Here is a 25,049-nt window from a genome sequence, read left to right as displayed (position 1 = left end):
AAGGAGATGTTTTAGATTTTTTAATTCAAACAGTGATCACTTTACAGTGGGTGCAATATTGTATTTTCACTGTTCAGCACTATATATAATGTACAGATCGTTCACCTCCTCTTACAGATCAAAGGGTCATCGCCTGTTTACACCGTGTCAACCTAGTGGAAAAAGAGATTTAAGAAAATAACACAGTGAGCACTTGTAAACAGTATTTCATATGCCATTCAACTTTGTCCCCAGTCTTCATTCAAAGAGTCAAAATTGATTTCATGAAAACACTCTGAATTGTAGTCGACGGCTCCGCAGACACTTTAAAAACTGGCATCCAGTGACTAACCATCTTTAAGTGCATCGGCTTGGATGTAAATGCATCAAATATTCACACGTCATTGCAAGAAAACACAGCGCTGACGCTGCGTTGTGCATATTTTTGCGTTCTGTTTATGTCTGAGCCCCAAAAACCTTCACATTTCCATTGCAATCTCCCAACTTGCCAACCTTAAAATGAGCATAAAGACAACGTGGCAACGACTATCTGGTGCAATTCACAGGTTTTTCAACGGAAACAACAAACCTTTGGCTGCAGTTTCCAGAATATAAAAAAAAGTTTATAAATACAGGTGTATAATGCTAACGTTCAGGAGCAGCAGGTCAGTCTCTCTCATCATCAAACTCCATGACAACAAATCAAAAATGAGTCACTGCAAAAAAACTAAAAGGCTTGTTCGTTGCGGTTTGTTCCGTCTGCTCGCAGCAGAGTGAGCCTTCTTCAAGTCCAAGTGCTGTCAGAGGTACAGGATCGCATCTTGTTCATGTGTATTCCGATTTGCGGATGTAGTTGGAAGGCACGTAGCCTCGCTGGCCTTCCACCTCGCCGAGCCACCAGTCGCTGTTGCCGTTCAAGTCCTGGAACTCCAGTATCCGCAGCCGCTGATTGGCCGAGATGCTCAGTTCATTGGCACAGCGGGCGCTGAATGAATAGAGGGCATAGTAAATCTAAGAAAAAGAGAAGAAAAAATATTAAACATGAAGTTATTAAAAAGTGTTTTTTTTTTAGTGACAATTTCTGTGTCTGGGATAAAAATGAATTTAACATTCATCGCATCACTCAAGCTGTAACCACTGTCACACCATGACATAAACTGATTAACAGCGTGTATGTTGTGGACTTAAAGATCCTGTATTTAGGAGGATTTATTGGCAGATGTGTTTTTGTAGCATTGGGCTTAAAATTAGTCACTTTTTTGGAGTGACTGTAAGCTGGCGTAGACTTTATTAGATGAGAATTTTGTGGCAAAAACTGTGGTCTGTGTAATCTTTGCTTTGGTTGTGCTGAGATTTACTTACTGATCAGAGACGTGAAAGCCACAAAAGACAGATGCTCAAACTCTCTCTCTCTCTCACTAAAATCTCACCTGATGACCGTCCACCTCACTGTCCTGCTCTGGTTCGGGTTCTGGCTCCGGTTCGATGTACTCGTCTCTGGAGTAAGCCGATCTCTTTTGGCCGCCATTGTCTCCATTTCTGCGCTGGTATGAACCGTAGGATTTGTCCGTGTGTCCATGGCGCTGCTTCGTGTGATTGTTTCTGTGCGAAGAGGACGAGTCCGTCTCCGAGAGGTCCGACGTCTCCCTGTGGCTGCTGGAGCTCGTGTAACTTGTATCGTACGAGTCTCTGTGGTTTCCTGAGTGTTGGTACAAATGATCCGCGTCTCTCTGACTGGGGGAGTGTCGCTGCGTTTGCTCCGAGAGCTCCTTTCGGTTTGAGACGTTTCGGGGCGACGAGGTTATGGAGTTGCTTTGACTGACAGAGTCAGGGTTGGGCACGTCTCTGTGGTGACTTTTACGAGGGGAGGCGGAGTCCAGCGGCGGGTGCGCAGACGACGAAGAAAAGCTGACCGTGGCCGTTTCCTGGTTAAAGGTCAGCGTGCTGTTGCTGTTCTGGCGGGAGAAAACGGGGGAGGAGCCACCGTAGCCTGACTCATTGGACGACTGGCTCTCGATGGACAAATCCGACTGGCTCCGGCGCGGGTTGTAAGGTTTGAGGAAGGAGCTGTACACGAAACCCTTGGTGACTGCAAAAGAAGAAAAACAAAAGGAACAAAGGAATTTATTACTATTTTACCTTTTACAATATGGAGTCATGTGAATGTAACCTCAACTTTTCCTCAGCTGAGGATGAGGCGTTTGGAGCCTAATGTGTTTTGCTTGGAATAATTTGATAATAAACTATTTCAAATAAAAAGCTGAAGATCCATTAACATGAGTTGCCTGGGTCGTACTTTTCCAATACTATAATATGACAATAATAATAATAATAATAATAGTAATAACCTGAACCCAAGAGACATGTTTTTGTGTCAGAGCATGACTCTGTCCATGATGCACAGTTGTTACCATAGCTACCTCCACCACCAAGGACCTTACAATGTCTGCCATGTTTGACCATCTGTTTCTAAGCAGCAACATTTCAAATCATATTTTCAAGAACATTTCCAGGGATGTCGGATATAGTCCAAGAGAAAAGAAAAACCTAAACAAAACATCATGTCACATAAATATGTAACAATATACAGATATACTAAAGCTAGTGTGGCCCACACAGTGCTGTAAAAAAATATTCAGGTCGAGTTTTAAACAAACTACCTCCATTATCAATTAGCCAGCGGTTGTTGCTGCCCATGGGATCCTGCTGCTTAATTACACCCACAAGGTCTCCTTCCTGTATAAAGACATCCAGATCCTGGGCAGCATTAAAGTTCCTGTCAGCCTGGAAGAGTCTGTCAGGGCCGTAGCGAACCAGAAGTCCCGCACGGTGTTCCTCAGTCTGCTTGATGATTGGCTGAAAGTGACAGAGACGAGAGTCTTGCTTAGATCATGTCAGCGTAAAAATGTCTTACTGTATATACTGTGTAAAGTTATAAAAAGAAATAAAAAAAAGTCCAGCTCACAGGTCCCTGCAGTTGCTTTTTAGAGGTCTGCTTCTCCAGAGTCTTCTTCTCAAAGGGCTTCTTCGAGGTGGTGGTGGCCGGAGGCAGGTTCTCCGGGCAGAAGCTGAAGCTCTGCAGAAGTTGGAGAACTCGTCCATACTCCTTTTGGAACTGTGCGATGAGGTTGCCCTCCCTGCCAACTTTGCTAGAAAACTGCAGAAAAAAATTCTGCGTTAATAGCGGACTTTGGAAATCAGAAAATAGGCTTTGACAACACCCATAAACACTCACCATCTGCAGGATGGGCTTCAGCTCTCTCAGCGTCGTCTGCATGAAGTCCTTCTGAGCCTGAGCGAAATCCCTCACGCAGCCCGTGAACAGCTCCTCCGCTCCGCTGTGGAACTTCGGGAGCTCGTCGAGGAGTTGGGCGTTGAGCGCCTCGTAGTTGTTCCGCGCCACCTGCAGCTCCTCCTGGATGCGGCGGTCCTTGAGGCGATCGGCTCGCTCCTTGCAGTTGTCGTAGTCCAGCAGCTTGTCGAAGCGCTTCTGGATGAGCTTGTGTGGCCCGGCGAACATGAGGAGCAGCTGGTTGAGCGGGTTGATGACTAAAGTCTCCGTGCGCTCCTTCTACTCGGGCGATGTGAGAGGAGAATGTGATCAGAAGTCATTCCCAGTACAATATATTGTTTTTTTTTTGAGCGGACAACTTACAAATCGTGTGAACTGTTCTTCGCTGATGCAGCGGTGAGCTCTGTGGAAGAGCTCGGGGTCCAGCACGCTGCGCTCTGTGTAGATGTCGCAGAAACTGATGGCTGCCAAGACTTTTACGGATGCTGACTCCTGCAAAGACAAAAACGGAAATACAGGATATCTTAACAAACCATGAGAACAGCAGAAAATCCACAGCAAAACTCTCATATTTCTAACAATACCGACACAGTACTTTAAATAAAGATAATTGTGATTATGGTAATGGGCGCTTACCCTGATGTGTTGCAGGTACAAGGAGATGTCCCTGATAAAGGACTTGATGAGCCTCTCCTGCAGCCTGAACTTCTTCTCAGTCTCATCAAACACTTCATCTTTGATCTGGAACAAGAGGTTAAAGCAGACGTGTTTTCATTCACGCAGTCTTCCCTCTACCAAATGTGAACTTTAAAATTCGCAGTAGGGTCGTACCTGGGGTGCAATTCCCGTGAGGTGCTTGAGGTGGCTGCTGACACGGTTGGATTTTTTGATGATGGAGTGCATGCTCAGCTTTGAGATCTTGTCAATGAACGTGTCCTCGTCCCCCTTCCTGTACTTCACCACTGTGGACAGCAGAGGGAACAGTTGAGACGAGAGGGCACAAGCAAACACCTGACACTTGACAGGCTTTGTGGAGTTAATGAAGGTAATGGGGGTATTAAGCACATCCCCTGCTGGTCCCCTGCCTCTAAAACCAGCTTGACACAGACATGTTTACACTCAATGAGAACATGGCTGCCAGATTTAACTGATTTAAGTGCTCAGGGAATAATACACATTTCCAATTTCATTTTTGTAAACCACACAATCCCCACACCAAAAAAGCCCAGCAATCTTATTTTCCAGCACACAGCAGGGGCTGATCCACTGCTGCCTCAAACATTAACTTCAAATCTGTTCCAGAGTTCCATTTAAACCATGACGTGCCGGGTCACACATTTTGTCCGCAGAGGCTTAGATTAAAGCAAAAACTGCGGTAGTGGTGGATTTTTACCGAGGTCCTTCCTGCGCTTGTACTCGTTGATGTTCACGTTGATATTCTTCACATCCAGCAGGGCCTTAGTCAGCTGGGGCCGGTCGTGGTGGCTCTCCGGCGTGGCCCCCAGCAGCTCCATCAGCAGCAGCGGGTAACGCATGACCCTCTGCACGGGCTTGATGAGGAAAGAGCCGAGGTTGATGTAATTTGTTTTACCCCTGAAAAGAGAGAGTCAGAGATGACGGAGACTATTTATGTGCGTGTATATGATGAGACCGGTCACGTTTTCCCATGTTCACGTCACACGTCGGTTTGCATCATGTGGATTGAATATGATCCAATGATTCATCACATATGCACAATTTATATGCTGATGATGACAAACACAGTACAAGGGAAGGTACAATATGGCACACAATATTGATTTTTGCTTAGTTATAATGCCATCGAGAGGACAAACGGCTCCTAACCTGAGGGATTTCACTCCATAGTTGGGTTGTTTAGAGCCAAAGTAAATTTGTTTTAAATTGCATTAAAACACAATGATACCAAATAATTCTTTGGTTTTGACTTGTAAAAGTAGATGTTGTCAAAACATAGATTTAAGTAAGTAGACAAAGGCAATATATGTATCCCTTGTATAGAAAGCATTAAAATCTTGTCATAAAAACAAAAGAAAATAATGTTTTGTCAAAGAATTCTGACAACACCTGTGGCTCTAAACTGCTGTTGCCGTTTTAGTCCAGCAGATGGCATTAAAAGCTTTTCCCACGCCCAACAAGCGGGACGTCAAATGATGTCTCTTCACAACAATACGCACATGCACAAACGACAGCGTTATTAATAATAGAAGTCCGTGTCAATCAAGGCAGGGAAAAGAAATCAAATGACCCGTCACAGATCGGTCTTTAAAACTCAGAGAGAGAAAGAGAAGGAGACGACAACGAAGGAGAGAGATCTCATTCCCGGGAGTTAGTAAGCAAAAAGCATGCAGTCAGGATGATTCTCACGCCGGAAAATCACGACGACACTCGTTATGGAGACTTACCAATCTCGATAAATGGCCCTGGAGAGGAGAAGAATGGAAAGGGACAGAAAGATAACACAGACAGGATTTATGAGCCTTACACCTTTCATCAAATCTTAAACTCAACTGTATATATGTACATAAAAATAAAAAATGTTTCCCCAGATATCAAATACTGGATTTCACTGGGACTTTGCTCCATGAATACAACCATAACCGCAGCTGTTTCTGTGGTTGTTAAGGGTTTTGTTGCGGGGAATTCTCTCTTAGAACCTGGACTGTCGCCCAGTGTTGCAGTAAAATGTGTTGGTTCTAGAAAGTGGCGGGCAGCGCACATGACCTTTTCAACGCTGAATAGGTTTGCAACACGCACACACACACACACACTTTACAGCCCTGGTGAGGCTGCACACTTAACTTTAGGCTGTATTTACAAAAGAAAGCGTCAAGTTGCGGCGACAAACAACGGGATTATCAGAGCACACACGCTGAGATGTACATTGTGCACAGTGTCCTTTTTGTTTATGTAGATTTTGTTTCGTGTCCTTTTTCTTTTGGAGAACTTCCGGTCGAAGCGACCTGTGTTTATCTTCAAACTATGACTGTAGATTTAACAGACACGCATCAGTGTCTGAGTCACTGATGGTGAAACTGCAGGTGAAACCAGGCAGGGCACATTCTTCAACTGCTCTACATGACTGAGAGTGACACCGACACAGTGATGAGCAGCTGTTCTTAGGACACGGCAATTCATTTGGACAGCCTAACTCACCATAGAATGGCTTTTAATGCCCAATAGTGTGGTGACAATTATTATTTTTTGGTTATTTTGTTTCATGAATTTGTCTCAATTTGTGTCTGAAATGCTTTTATTTTGTAAAGCACTTTGGTCACCTGTGGGTCGTTATAAAGGGCTTTATAGAAATGAAGTAAAGTACATTACATTACATTAGGACCAGGTTGACAGGAGTATGATTATGTTATCTGTTTACAGTGTATTCAAGTTTAACTGTGTCTCAGGATAGAAATAAAAATTGTTCTTACATGTGCAGATTTCCTCTGACTCATTACTTACTGCACACATTAAAGTTCAAAGTCTGCTCATAAAATAATTGCATGCCAACAGCAGCTTTGAACTCTGATTTTAAAAACAAAATAGGAGAAAAAGGGAGAATCAACACCAGGAATGAATACTTCACTAATGCACAGCGAGCTAAAAAGCACTCACAGTCGTGCCTTTACCACAGAAACCACTTTGACTTGACACCAGTGGAAAAGCACACGTGTAAATAATCAATTGAAACGTGGCTGAATTCCACTGTCGCTTGAACGGAACACAGATAATGTGCTTTTCTGCTGGTGCCACATTAAATTATCGCGACACGCAAGGGGGAGCTTTAATTTTGAAGTTCCCGTCATAATATCGTGAGTTGCCAATTACTTTTGGCCATAATCATTGTGACGTGCCTAATTTAGTCAGCATAAATAAATATTTAAACGAAAGTCCAAAGTGTGCTGAGTTCCAGTTTGAAAAGCTTTCAATAATAACAATAATAATAATGATGATAATAATGCTAATAAGTGCTTGAACTTTCTTTTGCTTTGTCACAAACACTTCAAATAATAAATGATTAACCAGCCTCTGATAGTCAGTGTTTTACTTTGTATTACTCATGCTTTGTTTTCATGCTTATACACACGCACACACACACACATGCACACCTTTGGTGCAAAGTTACATTTTCAACAAGGGTCAAACTCAAACTCGCTCACGTGTGATTTAAAGTCACTCTCAGTGGCTCACCTCAGTCTCTCCAGACACTCCAGCACGTGATGCTGGATGTTTTTGTCTTTCTCGTAGCTCTCCAGCAGAGAGATGGCGTCGTCGTGGTTCTGGCAGTAGATCTTGTACACCTCCTCCAGCTCGCCTTTAAAGTCCAGAAATACACGTCCTGAGAGGACAGAGGACAGGGACACGGAGCAGGAAAAGACAAAGGGTGATTCAGCCGAGCATTCAAAACAGTTGAGTCAGTAACCAAAGTAAGAAATCCAGTTAGTTTAAAGGAAATGATTTTCTTTTACTAGAAGAGTGTGAAAAATAATGAATGGTGAATGCTTTTTTTTTCACTGATTTCAAAAGAAAATCATCAAGCAATGACTTCAAATCATCTTTCTCTCTATTTCTGATGTCAATAAAACTACAGTAGCTCTACAGTAGACTGGACTGCTGGTAAAACACTAACTACGAGCAACATGCATCTTTTAAAAAGCGCCTCCTCACCGATAGAGTCGGTGTCGTGCAGCGCGTCAGAGAGCCGCAGTGACAGGTCGATCACAGAGCCGATGTTGCCAAACAGTCCCTCAAAGTCCACATTCTTCACCTGCAGGAAGAGCAGAGACATGATGATGATGATGATGATGAGTGTTCAAACAATGAGGAAACAGAAATCATTGTTATGTCTGGACCGATACTCAGGAACTAGATATCAACTACACTCCCACAAGTGAAAGAATGGGCACATTTTGTGGAAAATAACTGCCCCATAGTCACTCTTTTTGGTTTTAATCTAAATTTGATAATTTTGGGGATAAAACCTGTGTTCATCTCAATCCCTGGATGTAATCCTAGAATATACTAATCAGTCGAGGTTAATATTTCGCATTTCTCTCGGCTTCAAAAGCGACACTCGTGTACCTGCTTCTTCCTCAGTGGCTCGATGATTTCCTCGACACACATCTGCAGGTCTTTGATGTAGTCCTTCTCCGTCTGCAGCAGCTCATCGATCACCTTTGACCTCTTCTCCAGCATCCTCTGCTCCGGGTCCTCGCTGTCGGTGTCGGCGGCGGGGGAGGAGTCCGAGGCGGGACACGGTTTGGGTTGGGACGACACGAGCGTCATCTCTGGGAAAGACGAGGAAAAGGAGACAGATTTCAGAGTCATCTTTAGCTTTTAAAACACTGTAAGATTAAGATTTCATTTAAAGCTTCAACGTGCAACTTCTGCTGAATACAGTTTTAAGCTCCTTGTAGCACAAAAGCCACAAAAAGTGGATATTCTGAATCCAAAAAGGAAACAAAGAAAGCAAAGAGAAACCTTCCCAGCCAACGTCCTTATTCACTGTAACCAAACGTGTCCCTGTGGACAACCACCCACTCACACATTCACCCATCCACTCATTCACCCACCCGGCCCACCCTTTACTCTCTGTCTTGTCTAGCTTTTGATCAAGGTCTCTGCTATCACTCGGGCAGGGCTGATCTCTGGGTGCTCCCTGGGACTGCGGGGAGAGCCTGGTTCATGCACCACTGCTTTTTATGAATGGACACAAAACTGGAGTGGACTCAGCTTCTTTGTGTGCGGCACAATGGCCTGTGACAGCGACTACAGACTTACAGGCTCTCGGGGACATTAAAGAAGAGGCAGTTGGAGTGGGACTGAGAGAGATAACACAAATGGATACTGCATGTGTACATATATAAAGTTTGCATGAGTGTGAGTGAGATTATCGGCAGCCAAATGTCATTAAAGCTGCAGTATGCAGGGTTTTTTTGCACAATTGATCAACAATTCCATAAAAATACTTCCGTAATAAAAAGTTCTTCAAAGGGGAACCTAAAATGTGGGCGGAGCATTTCAGAGCAGGAGAGATTGACAGCTCGGGACAGAGCGCAGTTTTCCCAAAATGTTAATAACATGCAAATTAAACTCAAACAATCAACACCTTTTCTTGTGACACTGCCTACTGCAGCCTTAAAGCATCAAAGATAATAGTGTAACTTAAGCTAAACTCATAAATGCTTACATTGATTGTAATAGAAATGTGTCAAATGTATTCTATTGAGTGGACAAAGTAACTTTTGTTATCAGATACATAAAGAAAAGCACAGTTTCTCTGTGGAGTGTCATAATGTAAAACTATCAAGATGAATGTAGTTACAATAGTTAAAAATGCACTTAAACACTTTCCACCATTCATTATTATAATGCATGTCTATGTAAACACATACTGTATATTTCACCATATCTCCTATAGATAACAATAGGGTGATGTTGTTGACAGAGACTGTGCTGTAGCATCAATAACTCTGTGTTGTAAGGTTGTGTTCATTTCTGCACCACAGTCATTCAGAGCTCATCACTAGCGAACAGATGCTGTCAGACGATAATAAAGTTAACAGGTGGCTGCAACATTACAATTGTGCTGTTCAGATAATAAGAAATAACAACAATAATAATAATAATAATATACTATTTTTTTTTATCAGACCTCATTCTTTTAAATACATATATTACGTTGTGTGAACTCAGGTTTGTGATCTTTGGCCACCGTGACCTCTTCCCCTCTTTCTCATCACGTGACCTGGCTACAGCTAAAGCCAAAGGAGCTTTTCTCATCTTTAACACCATGCCATTTATCTCTCTCCCTCCCTGATGCAGCGTCCATCAGTGTACGCTCTGCCAACTGCCAACACGCCAGCGCTTCCTCTCTGGTGACGGAAACAGTTCACTAATGGGTCAAAAAAGTCACACGGCGACGGGAAAACAAAGGGACTCCGAATTGAGTTGGAATCAATCCACTTATTCCCACGTTTGATCGTCTGCACACACACACACACACACAACCATATCGCATGCTCCACTTCACAGGGTTAAATATGCAGCTTTTTTTTTCAATCATAAACACACTGTGGAGGCTGCTATGCTACATTTTGACCCACTTCTGTGGAATTCCACTTTGTGAAGTATAGAAACGAGGGTACACACTTGTTTTTCACACACACATATGCACAACAAGATTTAAAATGGGGGATAAAGAATTTTACTTGTCGATCAGACTAGTTTGAGAGAATAAACCAAACACAAAATCACAGGAGCCAATGACGTTAGGCGTCAGTCAGTCCGTCAACACCCTCACAATAAATACTTCACTGAACAGTGAGCAACACAACAGTGAGTGACTGCCAACAATCAGAGACTAATCACTCCGTTCAAACAACAAGTTGACACCCTCATTCTGGTACAAAGCCAGCAAATTTAAATTTCATGATTTTATTTGAAAGCATTGCTCAGTGTGCAATGTCCAAACTTTTCCTTCTGTTCATTTTCAGAAAATGGTGCATTTTCTGACTGGAAACGGAAGTTGGTAAACCACTCTGTACCAAAGTCCATAGAGAAAATCAGCATTTTTATTTTTTCTCCCAGGGACACTGGAGCTCCTGTTTTAGTGCAGTTGTGTCACTTAGGTTTATTTCAAACCCCAAAGTCCCCAAATCACACCTGTGTGCTGTGATGTGAAATCGCTGATTTTCTCTATGGACTTTATTTTAACCCTGGAAAGTCCTTTGTGCTTTTTTTGCTTGAAACCTGCTATCCAAATATCATAATAATTATTATTATTATTGTTATTAATAATAAGAGGTGACATGACTCTGCAAGGGGCTTCTGAGGGTTAGTGTTATGTTCTTTCCCTTCCCTCATATGTGTGTGAGTCTCTCTGCATGTGTATAAGTCCGTGTGTAATGGGTTGCAGGTGTACATGACTGACTGTATGTGAGTGTTTACGTGAATCCTGGAAGCTGATTGGTCCTGCACTTGAGGTTCAAAAATAAGAGGCGGGATCATCTCCATTACAGCAGACAATCCTTGAACCACTCACAGTCAGCAGACGTTGCATTTTGTTTTTAAATAAACCTTTAAAATGATTTGTTTTTATGTGTTGCTGAGTCCTACATTGTTTTTTGGTTTAATTGCTCTCTATAGCTGGACAAACTATGGTGTCTTATTGAAAAGGATGCCTCAGCAGACAAAGGAAATAGAATTACTTGACCAATATTAAAGGTTCTTGTGCCAGCTTATGGGAAATGGGAATCTCTGAACAATATGGATATAGTGGCAACAATCCCAGCTCTCGGCAGGTGGAATCAATAGTGTTGGGCAGAGTTTCCACAAATGCAGATGGTCTGAGTCATATGGATCAATTTCAAGAGAAAAACCCTAGAATAGCTTCTAAAATGTTCCAGATCTGGTAAGGTTTAGATTTAGTCTAAAGTAAACCTTCCTCTTCTTCGAAGCGAAAACTTAACACTCAGACATTTTCTAAATGTTTTTTTTAACTTGGAGCCAGTCCTTCATTCTCAATCCGACCCCATGACTCACAGTCAGCGCTAAGCTAAACACCCTCCAGACTGGATATCTGGGTCTGTCGCAGCAGGGAGTGGATTTAATTGCGATATAAAGCGACGCAACCTCTCACCGCGCCGCACCTTCTGTCTTCAGCCACCCACAGTGACTACAATCACAGTCACAGCTCACGTGTCCTTCAAGGGCTCAGCGAAACAAAGATATCAGGTGGAGTGAACCTATGAGAGCTCAGTCAGAGGAAAGAATTGATGAGTGAGAAGATGAGTGAGCTGGAGTTTCTCATCAACCCACAGAAAATCACAGGTGTAAAAATGCTTATCAAACACAATGAGAAATAAAATGCTACAATATTTTCCCTCTGCACAAAAAGGGGGAGAAAGGAGAAGATGATGAGGCGTCACCCACCTGCTGCTTGTAACTTTCTTCAAACCACTTCAAAAACAAACACACACATGCTCACACACACATGTGTGTGTGTGTGGTGGGTTTAAACAACACCATCCATTCTAATAAGATAGTCCATTGTCAGTCTCAAGTCCAGCTCTGTGGAGGACAGCCCGCTGCAGAGACTCCATTCCTGAGCTCCAATTACCATGAGAATGGATGGGAACCCACCATGACTACACTCACACACACACAAACACAGGGAGGACAACCAATCTGGAAAACGTTAAAACCTGGACCTGGACTAGGCTCCTTGCTGTCCCAGAACAGGTGGCAGTTGTTTAATTTTACTGATTTTGAACTTTGTGTGGTGGAAAATCAGGTACCGACCACTTTTACTGTGACTGAAGGAGGAAAATACACAAAAATTATTTAATTTAAGTTACAATTTTTTTGTCACTGTGTTAATGACTTTGAAACATGATGGAGCATTACCATGTAGCAAACCCTTAAAGGAATGCAATGCAATGTTGAGCCTAATATTATAAATCACTTGCTTCTGTGTGATCATTAAAAGGAAAAATAAATAAAAATTCCAATAATAAACTAATGGGACCTTGCTATAGACAATCACTGACTTTGATTTTGCAATAAAGATTGAAATTTTAATTTGAAAACAATACATTTTTCAGCCCCAACTGTCATTTCCAAAGCAGCACTTCAGCATGTGTTTAGCGTTATGGACTGAACAGATCCACTCCAGTCAGGTCCAGTTCTGACAAAGTGTCCATTTCATGTTTCATGATCTGCTGACCAGGCTCCTACTCTGACAAGCTGAAATCTATCAGAAATACACGAATCAACAAATACTCCTCAGTCTAACACTTAACTACACATACACACCAAACCATTCAAGTCATTTCAAGAGAAAACGTTATTTTTCTGAATTGAAATGACAAAAAAAAGCCCTTTCTCAAGTGAGACTTTTCTAAACTCAGTGTCCAACGTGCGGTCAGAGTTGCTGCAGTGGAGTCACACAAAGTCAAAAGTTTGCCCTGTCTGCACTAAGCACTCTTAGGTCAGACACAATCAGTGCTGTGTTTTTTCTGCTCCAAAGTTCACAGCAGACAAACGCAGTTGCCAGGGAAACAGAAAAAGAGTAGCGGGGCCCCTCCTCATATCAAGCCAAGATTTTGAGAGCAGGGAGCGGCTTTGGTGAAGAGGTCACGTGGGCAACTTTTGTATGGGAATGTGTGTGTGTGTGTGTAGCAGTGGGGGGGCGGGTGAAGTTGAGAAAATATCATATGAGTTTCCAGAAAACACGACAGTATTTACCTGGCAACCCGAGACAAGCCATGACTTGAAATGAATATGGACTTTATTAAAGAAAACAAATTAATCCATGACGCAAGTAACTGAAATAAAACTGAAATGTCAGCACAGGCAGTGTAAATATTGAAAGTCATGTGCTTTCACACATTAACTTTGTTTTTCTGGAACAAAGCAGCACTAATGTTGTAATCTTAATAATCGCGATGGTCTGAGCATCTTACTGGATAATCCAACTGTTTATGTAAGTGCTTTTGCACACGCTTATGCTTTAATTTGACAATAGAGCACGGCAGCGAGTGCTAGATCAACACTTTTTCTGGAAGTTCATTTCACACAATTAATTTCCTGCAGTAATCGCTTTTTGCTTAGTTGAAGTTGTAGTGTGTTGGAGTGTGTTCATGTCTGTGTTAGAATCATGTTCATGGTAACGCTGAATTCCAACAATCAGAGATGTCACGGCAACGTCTGAGGATTGTGGGTAGTGTAGTGTTTCTCCCTGACAATGCAAACTATTATACAACCTTGTTGACCTTGGATGGACATTATGTCTAACAATCTGTGCAGAAACTGAATGGGATTGTTTTACTTCCAGAAGCACACATTATACATGCTTTTTCATGTATTTATCTCATTCCCTTTGTTCACTTTTGAGCCACCTGCTGTTGTAACGAAGGACTGGGGAGTTTATTTAGTGACATGTCTTCCTGTTTATCTTATTTAGGGTCAGATGTCAAAAGGGCACATTCCTGGTCTCGGCAACATCTCACAGCAACCTGTATAAACACTGGTATTCCTGGTAATCACAGCCTCGGTTCAACCCACACACCCTGTACTGATACTTGCATCATATTATTATTATTGTTCTTAACGCTGTGTTAAAGATGATGTGCACAACTTTAAAAATTTTCTTATATTAAAATCGTTGTCAAATGAGTTCACACGGTGCTGATTAAGTCAGTCAATCAACACCATTCTTTGTTGTGTTTCTCAGTATAAAGCGATGTTTAGCTCTTGTGTTGTCCCGCAACATTCACATGCCGCACACAGGAAGTGATTCATTTTATATCAAGCCAGATGGAGGAAACGGCAACACTGAGCTAGTAACAGATTAGAAAACGACTGAAAATATAACAAAGCATCCACAAACGGTAAATTCTACGACTTAAAAACTCAGTCGTTCAGGTCTGACAGTTTTGCTTGACAGAGCTAGTTTTCAGATGAAGGACGTAGCAAACAAATAGTGTTGCGTCATTTCTCTTCATGAAGACCAAACACAGGCAGAATAATAACATCATCAACTGCTCAAAACAAACAAGTTACACACTGCAGCTTTAAGTGTCCTCTATCAATCACCAGCTCTGCATGTCTTTAGGTGGACACGGCTGCAATCTAATTAACATGTTGGATTAACAAATTTCTACAATGTGTGACAATGAATCCATGGCTTCCTTTGAATTTCTCATTTTGTCTTTGATTTCTATAACGAATACAGTTCAATTACCTCAAGAGAGCTTTAGCTTTGCATATGTGCACAGAAAGAGACAGCTTTCAGTGAGAAGCCCATTCACCGCTCTACTTTCTCCAGGTTAATGGAAAAGACGACGACAGCGGGTCTGTTGTTTCTAGCAGGTGCTTCAGGGAAACAGAAAGGTTTTAAGACATTCATGAGTAGTCTGAGATCACTTATATTCACGCGTCTACCGGTTTAAAGTATTTCCTAAGAGTCTATAAACTTGTGGGAAAATCTGCTATGAGATTCTGAGCTGAGTGAATGTTCAAGATTGTATCAGACGGTAATTGCTGGACAAGTGAAGACAAAGGCCTGCCTCGGGGCTTTTTAGATTTTCCCACAAGTGCAACAGCAAAGTTGCGTTACACTCTTCTCTGCACTGTCCTCACAAATGACACTTTTAAACAATTACAATTAAAAAAACAAGACGTTTTAATTGTGAACAATCTATATCTATGGAATATACTACACTGACATTGAAATACTGTGTTTTTACTGACTAAAGTGAGTCTTTACCTCTGTGGTGTAACAGTTGAAGAAAACCTGCATGTGTCAACATGCAAATAAACACGTCCCTAAACTAACGTCTTTAATTTCAAAGCCAACATCTGTAACTGCTGTGACAACTGTATAACAAATGTTGCAGCCTTTCCCTAAAATCAACATCCAAATGGGTTTATTTGGTTAACATTTGTGAAGTGCTGAGTACGGAGGGCTATATTTATAACACAATATTGGGAAAGAACTTTGATGGAGTTAATAGAGGTTAATCCAAAAAGAAGTGCAGGACCTGATCGAATTCATGTAACTGTTGTCAAACTCAACATACAACATACACATTAACCACCGCAAAAAGTCTGTAAGTATGCTGGTGAGTAAATAAGTGGTCAACCATATATTTTTTGGGAAATTAAAACGCCAATATTTGGCACCAGTGTAACAATAATCTTATCTTCACCATACATTTGTGTGTCGATGAGACATCATTGAGGTGTCACTACCACATACGCTGGTGGTGAGAATGTGTCCTTATCAAGAGTAAACGCAGTTTGACGGGAAAGGCCACAGGGTCAAAGATCATTTAGCTGCTTTTTCCCACACTTTTACCTGAAAAGGTAAAGACAACACCGGTCCTGGACATTTATGACCCACCTTCACATTTTAGCATTACTGTAAGAGGCAGCCATAGCCTACGACCTTGAAATTTGCATCTTTTACTTTTTATACTTTCGTGTCCCTAGCTGTTCCTGTATGGTTGATGCCCGTAAGTCATAAGTCATAATATGTACCACTGTTAGAGATATACTAAGTAAAAACAGTTCATAGATAGATCAATAGATACTGTATGTTGTGAATCAAAGTGTAATTTTCTCTGAAAACTATGACCCAGTGTCGCCATGGGACACTGGGTCATGCTGTGAAAGGCTTATGGAGGATCAATATCACCACAGATGGTGTTGTTCTCTATCAACATGATCTATTTCAGCTTCTTTCATCATAGTAAGGGACGTTTCAAAAGTCAACAATCGACAGGGAAATGTTACTGACTTGAAACTACTCGTGGCTTTTGAAGGTTACCAGAACAGTGTGTGTCAGTGTGTTTTGCCAGTTGACTGAGATCAGACGCGTTACAGTGATGTTATCAGATGATATGGAATCTCGTCCAAAGATGTTCTGCCTTAACTCCTCACCTCCTCCAATGGTAGTGACTGCTCAGGGATTACAGAGGACAACACAACATACGCTGCCTGATCATAACTGGATGACGACACACCGCTTACTCACAGCCACTCAAAGCCTTTCATGCCCCTAACGTTTTATTTACTAAATGTATTATTATTTTTTAAAATAAAGGTCATACATAAAATCTGGGATTAATGAGAACAAAGGTCCTAATACACACATAAGGTCCACTGCACAAAAGCCTCGACCTTCACCTCAATGTCACAGTATGACAGAGTAAGCCCAATAAGCGCAGCGACAAGATGGCCTAATGTTTTTAGCCCTGCAATCAAACGCTTTACTCGGGGGCTAAAACCCTGACCGAGCTGAAACAGTTTAATGAGATTAACGGATGACAAGACACCGCGGCTGTCAGTGCACATACGTGTGTGTGTGTTCTGAAAAATGGCGTCATCTTTCAAATATGCCTGCTCTATAACACACATACATGCTGAGTATCAGTCTAGTCCTGCAGTGAAGGAGTCAGGCCAGTGCTGGCCACTGCCTGGCACCAGACGGACCCCCACCATCCACTCAACCATGCTGACGCTAGGGATTAATACTTGGGCTCCTGAAATGAGTGTGTGGTGGGGGCTGTATGTGTGTGTGTACTTTGTTACCTCTTTAGGACCTTTTCTGGTATAAACACTAACCTTGTCAGGACCAGTAGTCCCCATGGAGATCAAAACCTGATCCTAAAGAAGTAGAACCTCATTTCTGAGGAACTGGTTATGTTTAGGGTTAAGATTTTAATTGTAGTTAAAGTTAGGGTTAGGTATTAACTGTGGTTAGGATTAGGGATAACACTTTGTTTAGGCTGTCCAAATTAATGGAAGTCAGTGGAGTTTCCGAGGAAGAATAACTCTGCAAACCTGTGTGTGTGTGTTGATGACTGGGGGAGGGGTCATAGGGCACCACCTGCTTCTTCTCAGATGCAATGAAGTGAGATAAGAAGAGTTTTCTTTCTTTTCCTCATCAAACATCTCTCTCTCACTCACACACACACACAAAGTCACTGTCTGTGTGGACATCTATCCAGAGCAGTCTGTCCACTCCTTGAACATTGCCACTCACTGGTGATGATAAGATGTTTTTAAAGGGCTGAATGTTTATCTGCATCTTGGCAGCTTCAGTCGCAAACATGACGTGTGTGTAAAAGTTAGAATTAAAGACTGGATCTTCTTCAAACAAAAGCTTCTGCAAACAAATGTTTTGAAAAACTAGATTGAGGGTATGACCTGCTGTAAAACACCAAAGAAGTAGACAAAGCTCTTCAATTGGCACTGCTGTGCTGCATACGTCTACTACTACTACTACTACTACTACTACCCGTTCCCACCAACTTCCCCTAAAGCGCTGAAATTCTAAAATGCTTTTTTCTAATTTGACTGAAACATGAATATCATTATTGGATGTTTTCAACTAACTCTTAGATTATGACTCAATAATGCCATGCCTTGTCGTCACTCTATTATAAAACAAGTCTCACGGTCTAAAATTAGGCAAATAAAAAAAAAAGAAAATCCACTTCAGTCGGTTCAAAAGTGTGTTTTGAAGTATATCTAAAGTATATCTAAAGCCACAACAAGAACAGACAGACCTTTCAGTGATGCTAGAACTAAACAGACTGGTTAGTGGTGCACGTAGCATCAGTGGAGGAGAACATTGCAGCGACAGGGAATTCCTACAGACACTGAGAACGACAGACAACAAAAACCAAGGACCCACAAAACCTGTTTGACTGGTACTTAGGCCTACAAATTCCTGACAGCTCACTTTCTTGAGAGATAGCTGAAAGTGATACATGCACACGCCTGTCCACACATACACACAGGTTCCAGCATACTGTTTCCTAGTGGGTGAATGTGATTAGTCAGCACATTGAAGCCCCCAGTTAGCATCGATTAGAAAAGCACCACTGGAGGTCACCAGGGATAAAAAGTGAGACACAGGAAACTGTCGACCTGACCGCCCTCTATTATCTCCTCAGCTTGGCAGTGACAAGCTTCAAGACCATGTTTAACTAGATGTGTTTAGTGGTAGAAGTTAAGAACCTGAGCTTTTCATGTACAGTACAGTAGTTTGAACCCTCCCACAAGATGATCACATGGACATAAAGACCTCATCCTGTGCAAATAACTACAAGTCAAAGACATTCCCTCACATGACAATATCCTTGTGTTTACCTTGCTTTTGTCTCCTGGAGGTGGCAAAGTGGGACTTTCGCAGGGAGCTCGGCGCTGTTTTCCTGCAGAAGCTATTCCGATCTAGTGAGCCCACATACACAGGTTTGTGACCCCGTTTTGACTCTATGCTCCCAGCACTCGACTCATAACCCCTTTCCTGCTCATCACTATGCCGGTATATGATGGGATCCTCAAAAGCGTGTATCTCCCCGCGTGCCAGTTTCTGGTTCTGCTGTTCTACCCATTCCTCACAATGGGTCTTTGTGGGATACTCCTCATATTGAGAATCCATAGACATTGAACGCAATTCTCTATATCTGTCTCTGGGCCTGTGGTGTGAGCGTTCTGCTTCTTCTCTGGATTCATAGCGATAATCCTTCTCACGGTCATAGTAGTCCACATCCCTTCGCTCATAGTCGTCCCTTGCCTTATAATTGTCCTTTCTTCTATTGCTATTGTACTCATCTCTCCGCCGGTCATCATCTCTCTGCCGGTCATCATCTCTCCGCCGGTCATCAACTCTATCCCGGTACCTGTTAGAGTAGTCCCTCTCCTTATGATCACTGTATTCCTCGAGTTCAGAATCATAATAGCTCCTGCCTTTGCCAGTGTAAGTCTCCTCACCCCGTCGATTATAGGGGTCTCTGTCTTTATTTTCTCTGCGCTCATATCGATCCTCTGCATACCGGTCAGAGTAAGGGTCCCTTCGTTTTCGCTCATCATAATAGAGGTCATCGTCCCGATGGTATTCCTTTTCTCTGGAGCGATGATAGTCTTTAGAGTCATTATACTGCCTGTCACGGTCATAGTAGTGATCTCTGCCCCTGTAATTGTCTCTGCGAGGACGTGTGCTGTCTTCGTACTCACTGCTGTAACTGTCATGTTCTCTGCCATCACGTTTCCTGTATTTCTTTCTGTCATAATATTGCTCCTCTCTGTCACTGTAGTATTCATTGTACTTCCTGTCATAATGTTCTCTGTACCTGGATCTGTCCTTGTGATCATACTCCTCTAAGTCTCTGGGACTCCTATAATCATACCGATCTGTGTTATGATCCTTTTCTCGGACAAAGTCATCCCTTCTTTTCCTGTCATCATCCGATTTACTATATCCTTCGTGAGTTCTTAACTCATTGTTCTCTTGTTCTTGTGGCACTCTGCCATAGTCCTGGGGGTTGTAATCCTCTGGACCCTGGTAAAAACAATTTCTGCCTTTCCATTCCGATATCCTCACGTCTAGGTGGCCGTCCTGCGAGCCAGGGTGGAAGTAAACATCCTGGCTTTGAGGTGCCTGCGCTGTCACGTGCTGGTGTTCCCAGCTGGGCTGTACAGGCCACTGAGCTGGAACATGCATTTGGGGTGACATTGGGCCACCTACAGGCACCATCATGCCACCATGTACTGGTGACGGCCAGCCTGGAGGTGGAAGTGGGTCACCAGGATTTGCGAGCATGACTGGTGCGTGCGGCTGGACAGGATGACCGACTCCATACCCAGGATATCCAACCTGTTGCTGCTGAAGCTGCAGCTGGTGTAGTTGTTGTAACTGTTGCAAATGGATGATCCTCTCCCTCTCTTTGGCCCAGCCGGCATCACCCAGCTCCTCCATGCTCTTCCCTCTCCTCACTGGGGCACCAGCAGCATAGTTCCAATCCACTGGACCAAGCATGCCTGGATTGCCATAAGCCACAGGGCTCTTCATGACTCCTGCTGTTTAAATCAACCTACCCGGTGCTGATACTGTCTCTTGCTCAACATGGCGGTCTCTCGCTGTGTTTTCTGAAGTCCTGCATTCCATAACAAAGTGCAGTTCGAGGCTCCACCTGTCAGGCATATTGTTTCTAACTCACCCACTTGTTTTCTGTCTTCTCTGCGCTGCTTCAGCGGGACTGCCCAGCCCAAGCACCTCCCAGCCCTCAGTGTAACTGAATCACACCCTACTCACAGCCATCTCAGCCAATCATAGAAGGAGAGGGGGGTAGGGCTCCTGAAGGAGGGGCCTCCCTGGGTTAATGATTCAGTAGAGTCACATGAGTGGAGGATTAGTGCACTAACTCCTCCCTCATTATTTCAACAGGCTAGTATCTCTGTTTGCAGGAAAACAGTCTGGAGATTTTCTTTGATGGAGGATGGGGGCGAACATCACTTCACTTTGGCAACAAATGTTTTTTTTTCACTGCCATGAACAATCCTCCATCCTTCCTCAAATCCTGTTTGCTTTGTTTCTGCCGTTTCCTGTGACTTTCACAACTACTACAGCTATTCATTCTGACTACAGTCAGAAAGTCTCATTCCTCTGTGTTCACAACTTCCAACACTGGTTCAAAGGTCATGAGTGAAACTGAACTCAGCCAACAAGTGACTTTTGAAGGAGGGACTTTATTTTTGAATGAATGGCTGAATGGAAAAAAAAGCAAACAAGTGAAATAAAAGATCTAATGATAGTTATTGTTGTTGTGTGTTTTGTTTCGTGGGTATAAGAGTGAGGAGAGTGACATATTTTTCAGAGAACACAACCTGATTGAGCCAGAGCAGCGACTGGTGTGTACAATGAGCTATTGTTGAAGACTCTCCCTATGTTCAGAAGAGACACAATCTTTTAGTGTGAGAAAATGCTCCAGCCTATTCATAAAGCAGGAGTATAATGTATCCCTCCCCCTTTAACGCTCTGTGAAAGAGAGGTTTAAAGCACTGGCAAACACTCCGATGCACGTGATACACACAGACACATACATGTGGGACAGTGTCAGTTTACCCTCCACTAACACAATCAAAAATGTAATTAGAAGCTGGTGAGTGTAGCCATGCTCTAATACTATTTAATAGTTTTGTATAATCTATTTAATGGTTTAAAGTTATATATATATATATATATATATATATATATATATATATATGAATTGTGTGTGTTAAATACATACCCTCTTATGCAATGATTTGACCTTGCACTCACACTTTTATTCAGTGCAATTCAAGCTAAACTGTTTTGAACTACTGTTTTAAAATAGTTTTTCAATGTTTTGTCAAGAAAAATTATGTTACTTTAAAACACTTATTAGAATAAACACTCTTTGCGTGCAAAAGCCCAAAACGCCACGTTGAACACAGGGTTTCGCAAGCCTAAGGCTGAGCATAGGAAATCATAATTAAACAGTGCACCGCTCTTTCGCAAGGCTGCTTAATTATCAGTGTCCTCAAACATCTCAGCTTTCAGTAGCGCGACACAACCGAAACCGTGCATTTGTGTGCATGTGTCAACTGCAGGAATGTCAAACACAACATTCCTCTGCGCTGGTTTATGCCGCAGTGTTATAGTCTTCGCTAATGAAGCTGTCGAGGGCTTCATTGACATCATCTAGAAGATGGGCTGTGATGTCCAGGAATAAAGTCACATATCAAACCGTCTGCAGCCTTGCAACGACTGACAGAGAGAATCTGAGAATCCGGAGGCTGAAATAGAATCCTGAAAACAGTGTTCAACACATCAGACCGTGCTGTCGTGGAAGCGGATGGAGGCGTTTTTTAATAGTGGGTTAAAGAATTACAGGAGGCTGAAGGAGAGCTTATACAAGAGGAAAAAACAAAGAGATGGTGGAGAAAAACCTGTTCCAGTGTGTGAGAAAACAGGGCTGTTTATGGCCGACACACACACCATGCAGGTTTTAAACTTAAACAGAGGCTCCCTCGTGTTGACGCAGTCATGACAGGATGCATGCACAAGCATAATAAATAAAAAATGATAAATAAATAAATTACCTTATCAATTATAAACCAATTTGGCCAATCATAACATGGTTTCTTTGAAAGTCTTTCAGTTTCTGCTAAGCACTGATATTGGTTTATAAGCATAGAAGGAAGTCAGCTGATCTGACAGCAAGGCAGATAAAAGTTTAAGATAAAAGAGTGTGCCACTCTGTCTTCAGGGGAACTTACACTATGAATCAATTTATTGTCATGATTCCCCCTCACAGTTCCTCGCTCCCTCCTTTACCGACTGTCATTCTAGCGTGTACATTTATCTAGCATATAGATAGTCCAAAGTAATTCAAACTGAAATACACCATGAATCCACAGATAGAGAACATGAAAAGGAAATCTTAAAAGAAGAATCAAACTGAGCACAGGTTTTGAATTTAAATTGAGTTTCAGTAATACACTGATTTAAGCCTCTCGCTCTCTGTGTTGGCCTCTGTACAGCAAAAGTGCAGTCAGAGCTCAGTCAGTGTTGAAGTTTACTCCCTGCCTTGTAACAATAAGCTGCTATTGTCTCTTGAACATCACACTCGGGAACACACCCTGCAGAAGCATGAAAAAAACCCTCACTCCTAATGTGCATGTAAGTGTGGACTAGAGTCACGTGGCAAGTGAATACCAAAGATCCTGTGAGCACCGTTAATATGTGCACATCAAGCACGATAGGGGAAAAAAGGGGACACTCGCTGTCACATCCTTTTAAAGCCTTTTGTGTCCGACTAATGTGTTTCTAGTTACCATATCAAAAACCCTGCAAAAGACTGGTTCTTGTCTGATTCTTTTTACCTTCCAGGTGCTGAATTTCAGCACTCAGTATCACCATCTCAGTCCATTTCCAAGAACTGAAAAGAGAAACCTAGAGGCAGCACACCTGAAATTCTGACTGTGAGAGAAGGGTGTGAGAATTCCTACAGTGTGATGAATGAATGGAAACTATGCTTTTTTTGCATGACCTTTAGAGGCACCTGTAGCCTTTATAACCTGTTCCGGTCTGCAGGCTGATTCCTTTCATTGACATTCAACAGACAGATGTGGGATCCACCCACTGATAAGCTCTGAGATGTGAAGGATAACACCTAAAATCTGAATGTAACAACATGGTTTCGATCATGTAGTAACATGATCAACAAACATCAAAATCAAATAGTACAGCAATAGCAATCAGATTGTCTTGGTGAGATTAGCTTTGAGTAAAGAAACAACAACCTAAACTGACACTGTGTGTTTAAAAACAATTAGTATGTTCTCAATGAAAGACATGAAACTTGTGTCAAATCAGAGACATTAACATGACAAAGAAGCCTGGTTGTGTCTGTGAATGGCAGTGATTAGACTGAAAGGTTTCAGATGAATGAGGACACGTATCTGTGTCTGTGGGTGTTTCACAGAGGAACACTGAACTCTGCTGTCAGAGAGAGTTGAGACAAGCAGATCAACATGGCTGATAATCAGATTATGGATTAATCAGAATCAGCAAATAAAGGAGGAGTAGGTGATATGGATAAAAGCACTAGTATACGGAGAATATTTTAGAAACAGTTTGTGTCTTTTTTTGTTGTTGTGTCCGGTGTATTAAATAAATAACACATCATGTAATTGTAACTGTAGTGTTTACAATTCTCCGTGTTGATTTAAATATGTGATTGAAACTTATCAAAAGGGGGCGCAATAGAACAGCGACACTCATACAAATCCAATTTTTTTTTTTTTTTTTACAAACTTACAAAAACAGTGAACACAGAGTGTTTGTAATATATTTACAGACTCAAGTGTTTTAATAAATGCTTGAAAAGGTAACATTTGTGTGAGTGCTAACAGCCATATATTCAAACCAAGAGAGCCTCAGAGTCTCAAGCTGGTTCTCAGCACAGGAGGCACTCAGTGCTGAGTCTAAAATGATCGAGACCAACAGAAACAGAGAAACAGAGCTCAACTGCTGCTGTGCCTCAGTGACGAGTAAGAGGAGAGTTGTTCATACAGCAGTGGGCAAAACAAGATGTGTCAAACAGCAAAAAAGCCAATTTGGTGCAACAGGGACAATCAGCTGTCAAATAAACACAGCACACATCAACACGACATCTTGAATCGAGCCTACCTGTCGCTCGGTTGGCGCTGACCTCCCTCACCAGCCCTAACAGTGTGGAGAGGTGGGTCACAGGCCATGCCACAGCTCGCCACAACCACAATTTGGGTCCCGCTCTAAAGTGGGACATAATCTGTGTGTCTCCACTACTGCGAAAATCCCACAAGCCCACACAAAGAGTCTTCAGTCTCCTGACTGCTTTTGTAAAAGAACAGAGGACGACGACAATGATGGAAGGCTCAGACTAAAGAAAAGTCTGAGGAA

General features: G+C 42.3%; 1 protein-coding gene across 3 annotated transcripts in view; it reads right to left on the bottom strand.

Annotated features, from left to right (window-relative positions):
- Positions 1-5: 5 nt before the first annotated feature.
- The window catches only part of LOC122758996 (dynamin binding protein), a 48,104-nt gene continuing 23,060 nt past the window's right edge, over positions 6-25,049 (bottom strand). For 2 of the 3 annotated variants that reach the window (XM_044013436.1, XM_044013437.1), the window contains 13 exons: positions 8,369-8,574; positions 7,955-8,054; positions 7,478-7,625; positions 5,695-5,712; positions 4,665-4,864; positions 4,103-4,233; positions 3,908-4,012; positions 3,635-3,763; positions 3,215-3,550; positions 2,945-3,136; positions 2,640-2,835; positions 1,410-2,068; positions 6-990 (listed from right to left, as the gene is read on the bottom strand). In XM_044013436.1, the coding sequence (XP_043869371.1) occupies positions 805-990; positions 1,410-2,068; positions 2,640-2,835; positions 2,945-3,136; positions 3,215-3,550; positions 3,635-3,763; positions 3,908-4,012; positions 4,103-4,233; positions 4,665-4,864; positions 5,695-5,712; positions 7,478-7,625; positions 7,955-8,054; positions 8,369-8,574 (2,606 nt within the window). In that variant the 3' untranslated portion in view covers positions 6-804. Of the gene's footprint in view, positions 991-1,409; positions 2,069-2,639; positions 2,836-2,944; positions 3,137-3,214; positions 3,551-3,634; positions 3,764-3,907; positions 4,013-4,102; positions 4,234-4,664; positions 4,865-5,694; positions 5,713-7,477; positions 7,626-7,954; positions 8,055-8,368; positions 8,575-18,949; positions 21,336-25,049 lie in introns of those variants that run through there. The other variant, XM_044013438.1, reaches the window with a different exon arrangement.

This window comes from Solea senegalensis, linkage group LG18 (assembly GCF_019176455.1).
Source record: "Solea senegalensis isolate Sse05_10M linkage group LG18, IFAPA_SoseM_1, whole genome shotgun sequence".
NCBI classification, from domain to species: Eukaryota; Metazoa; Chordata; class Actinopteri; order Pleuronectiformes; family Soleidae; genus Solea; species Solea senegalensis.
The sequence above is the reverse complement of the archived record's forward strand: the minus strand, read 5'-3'. Positions and strand labels throughout refer to the sequence as shown.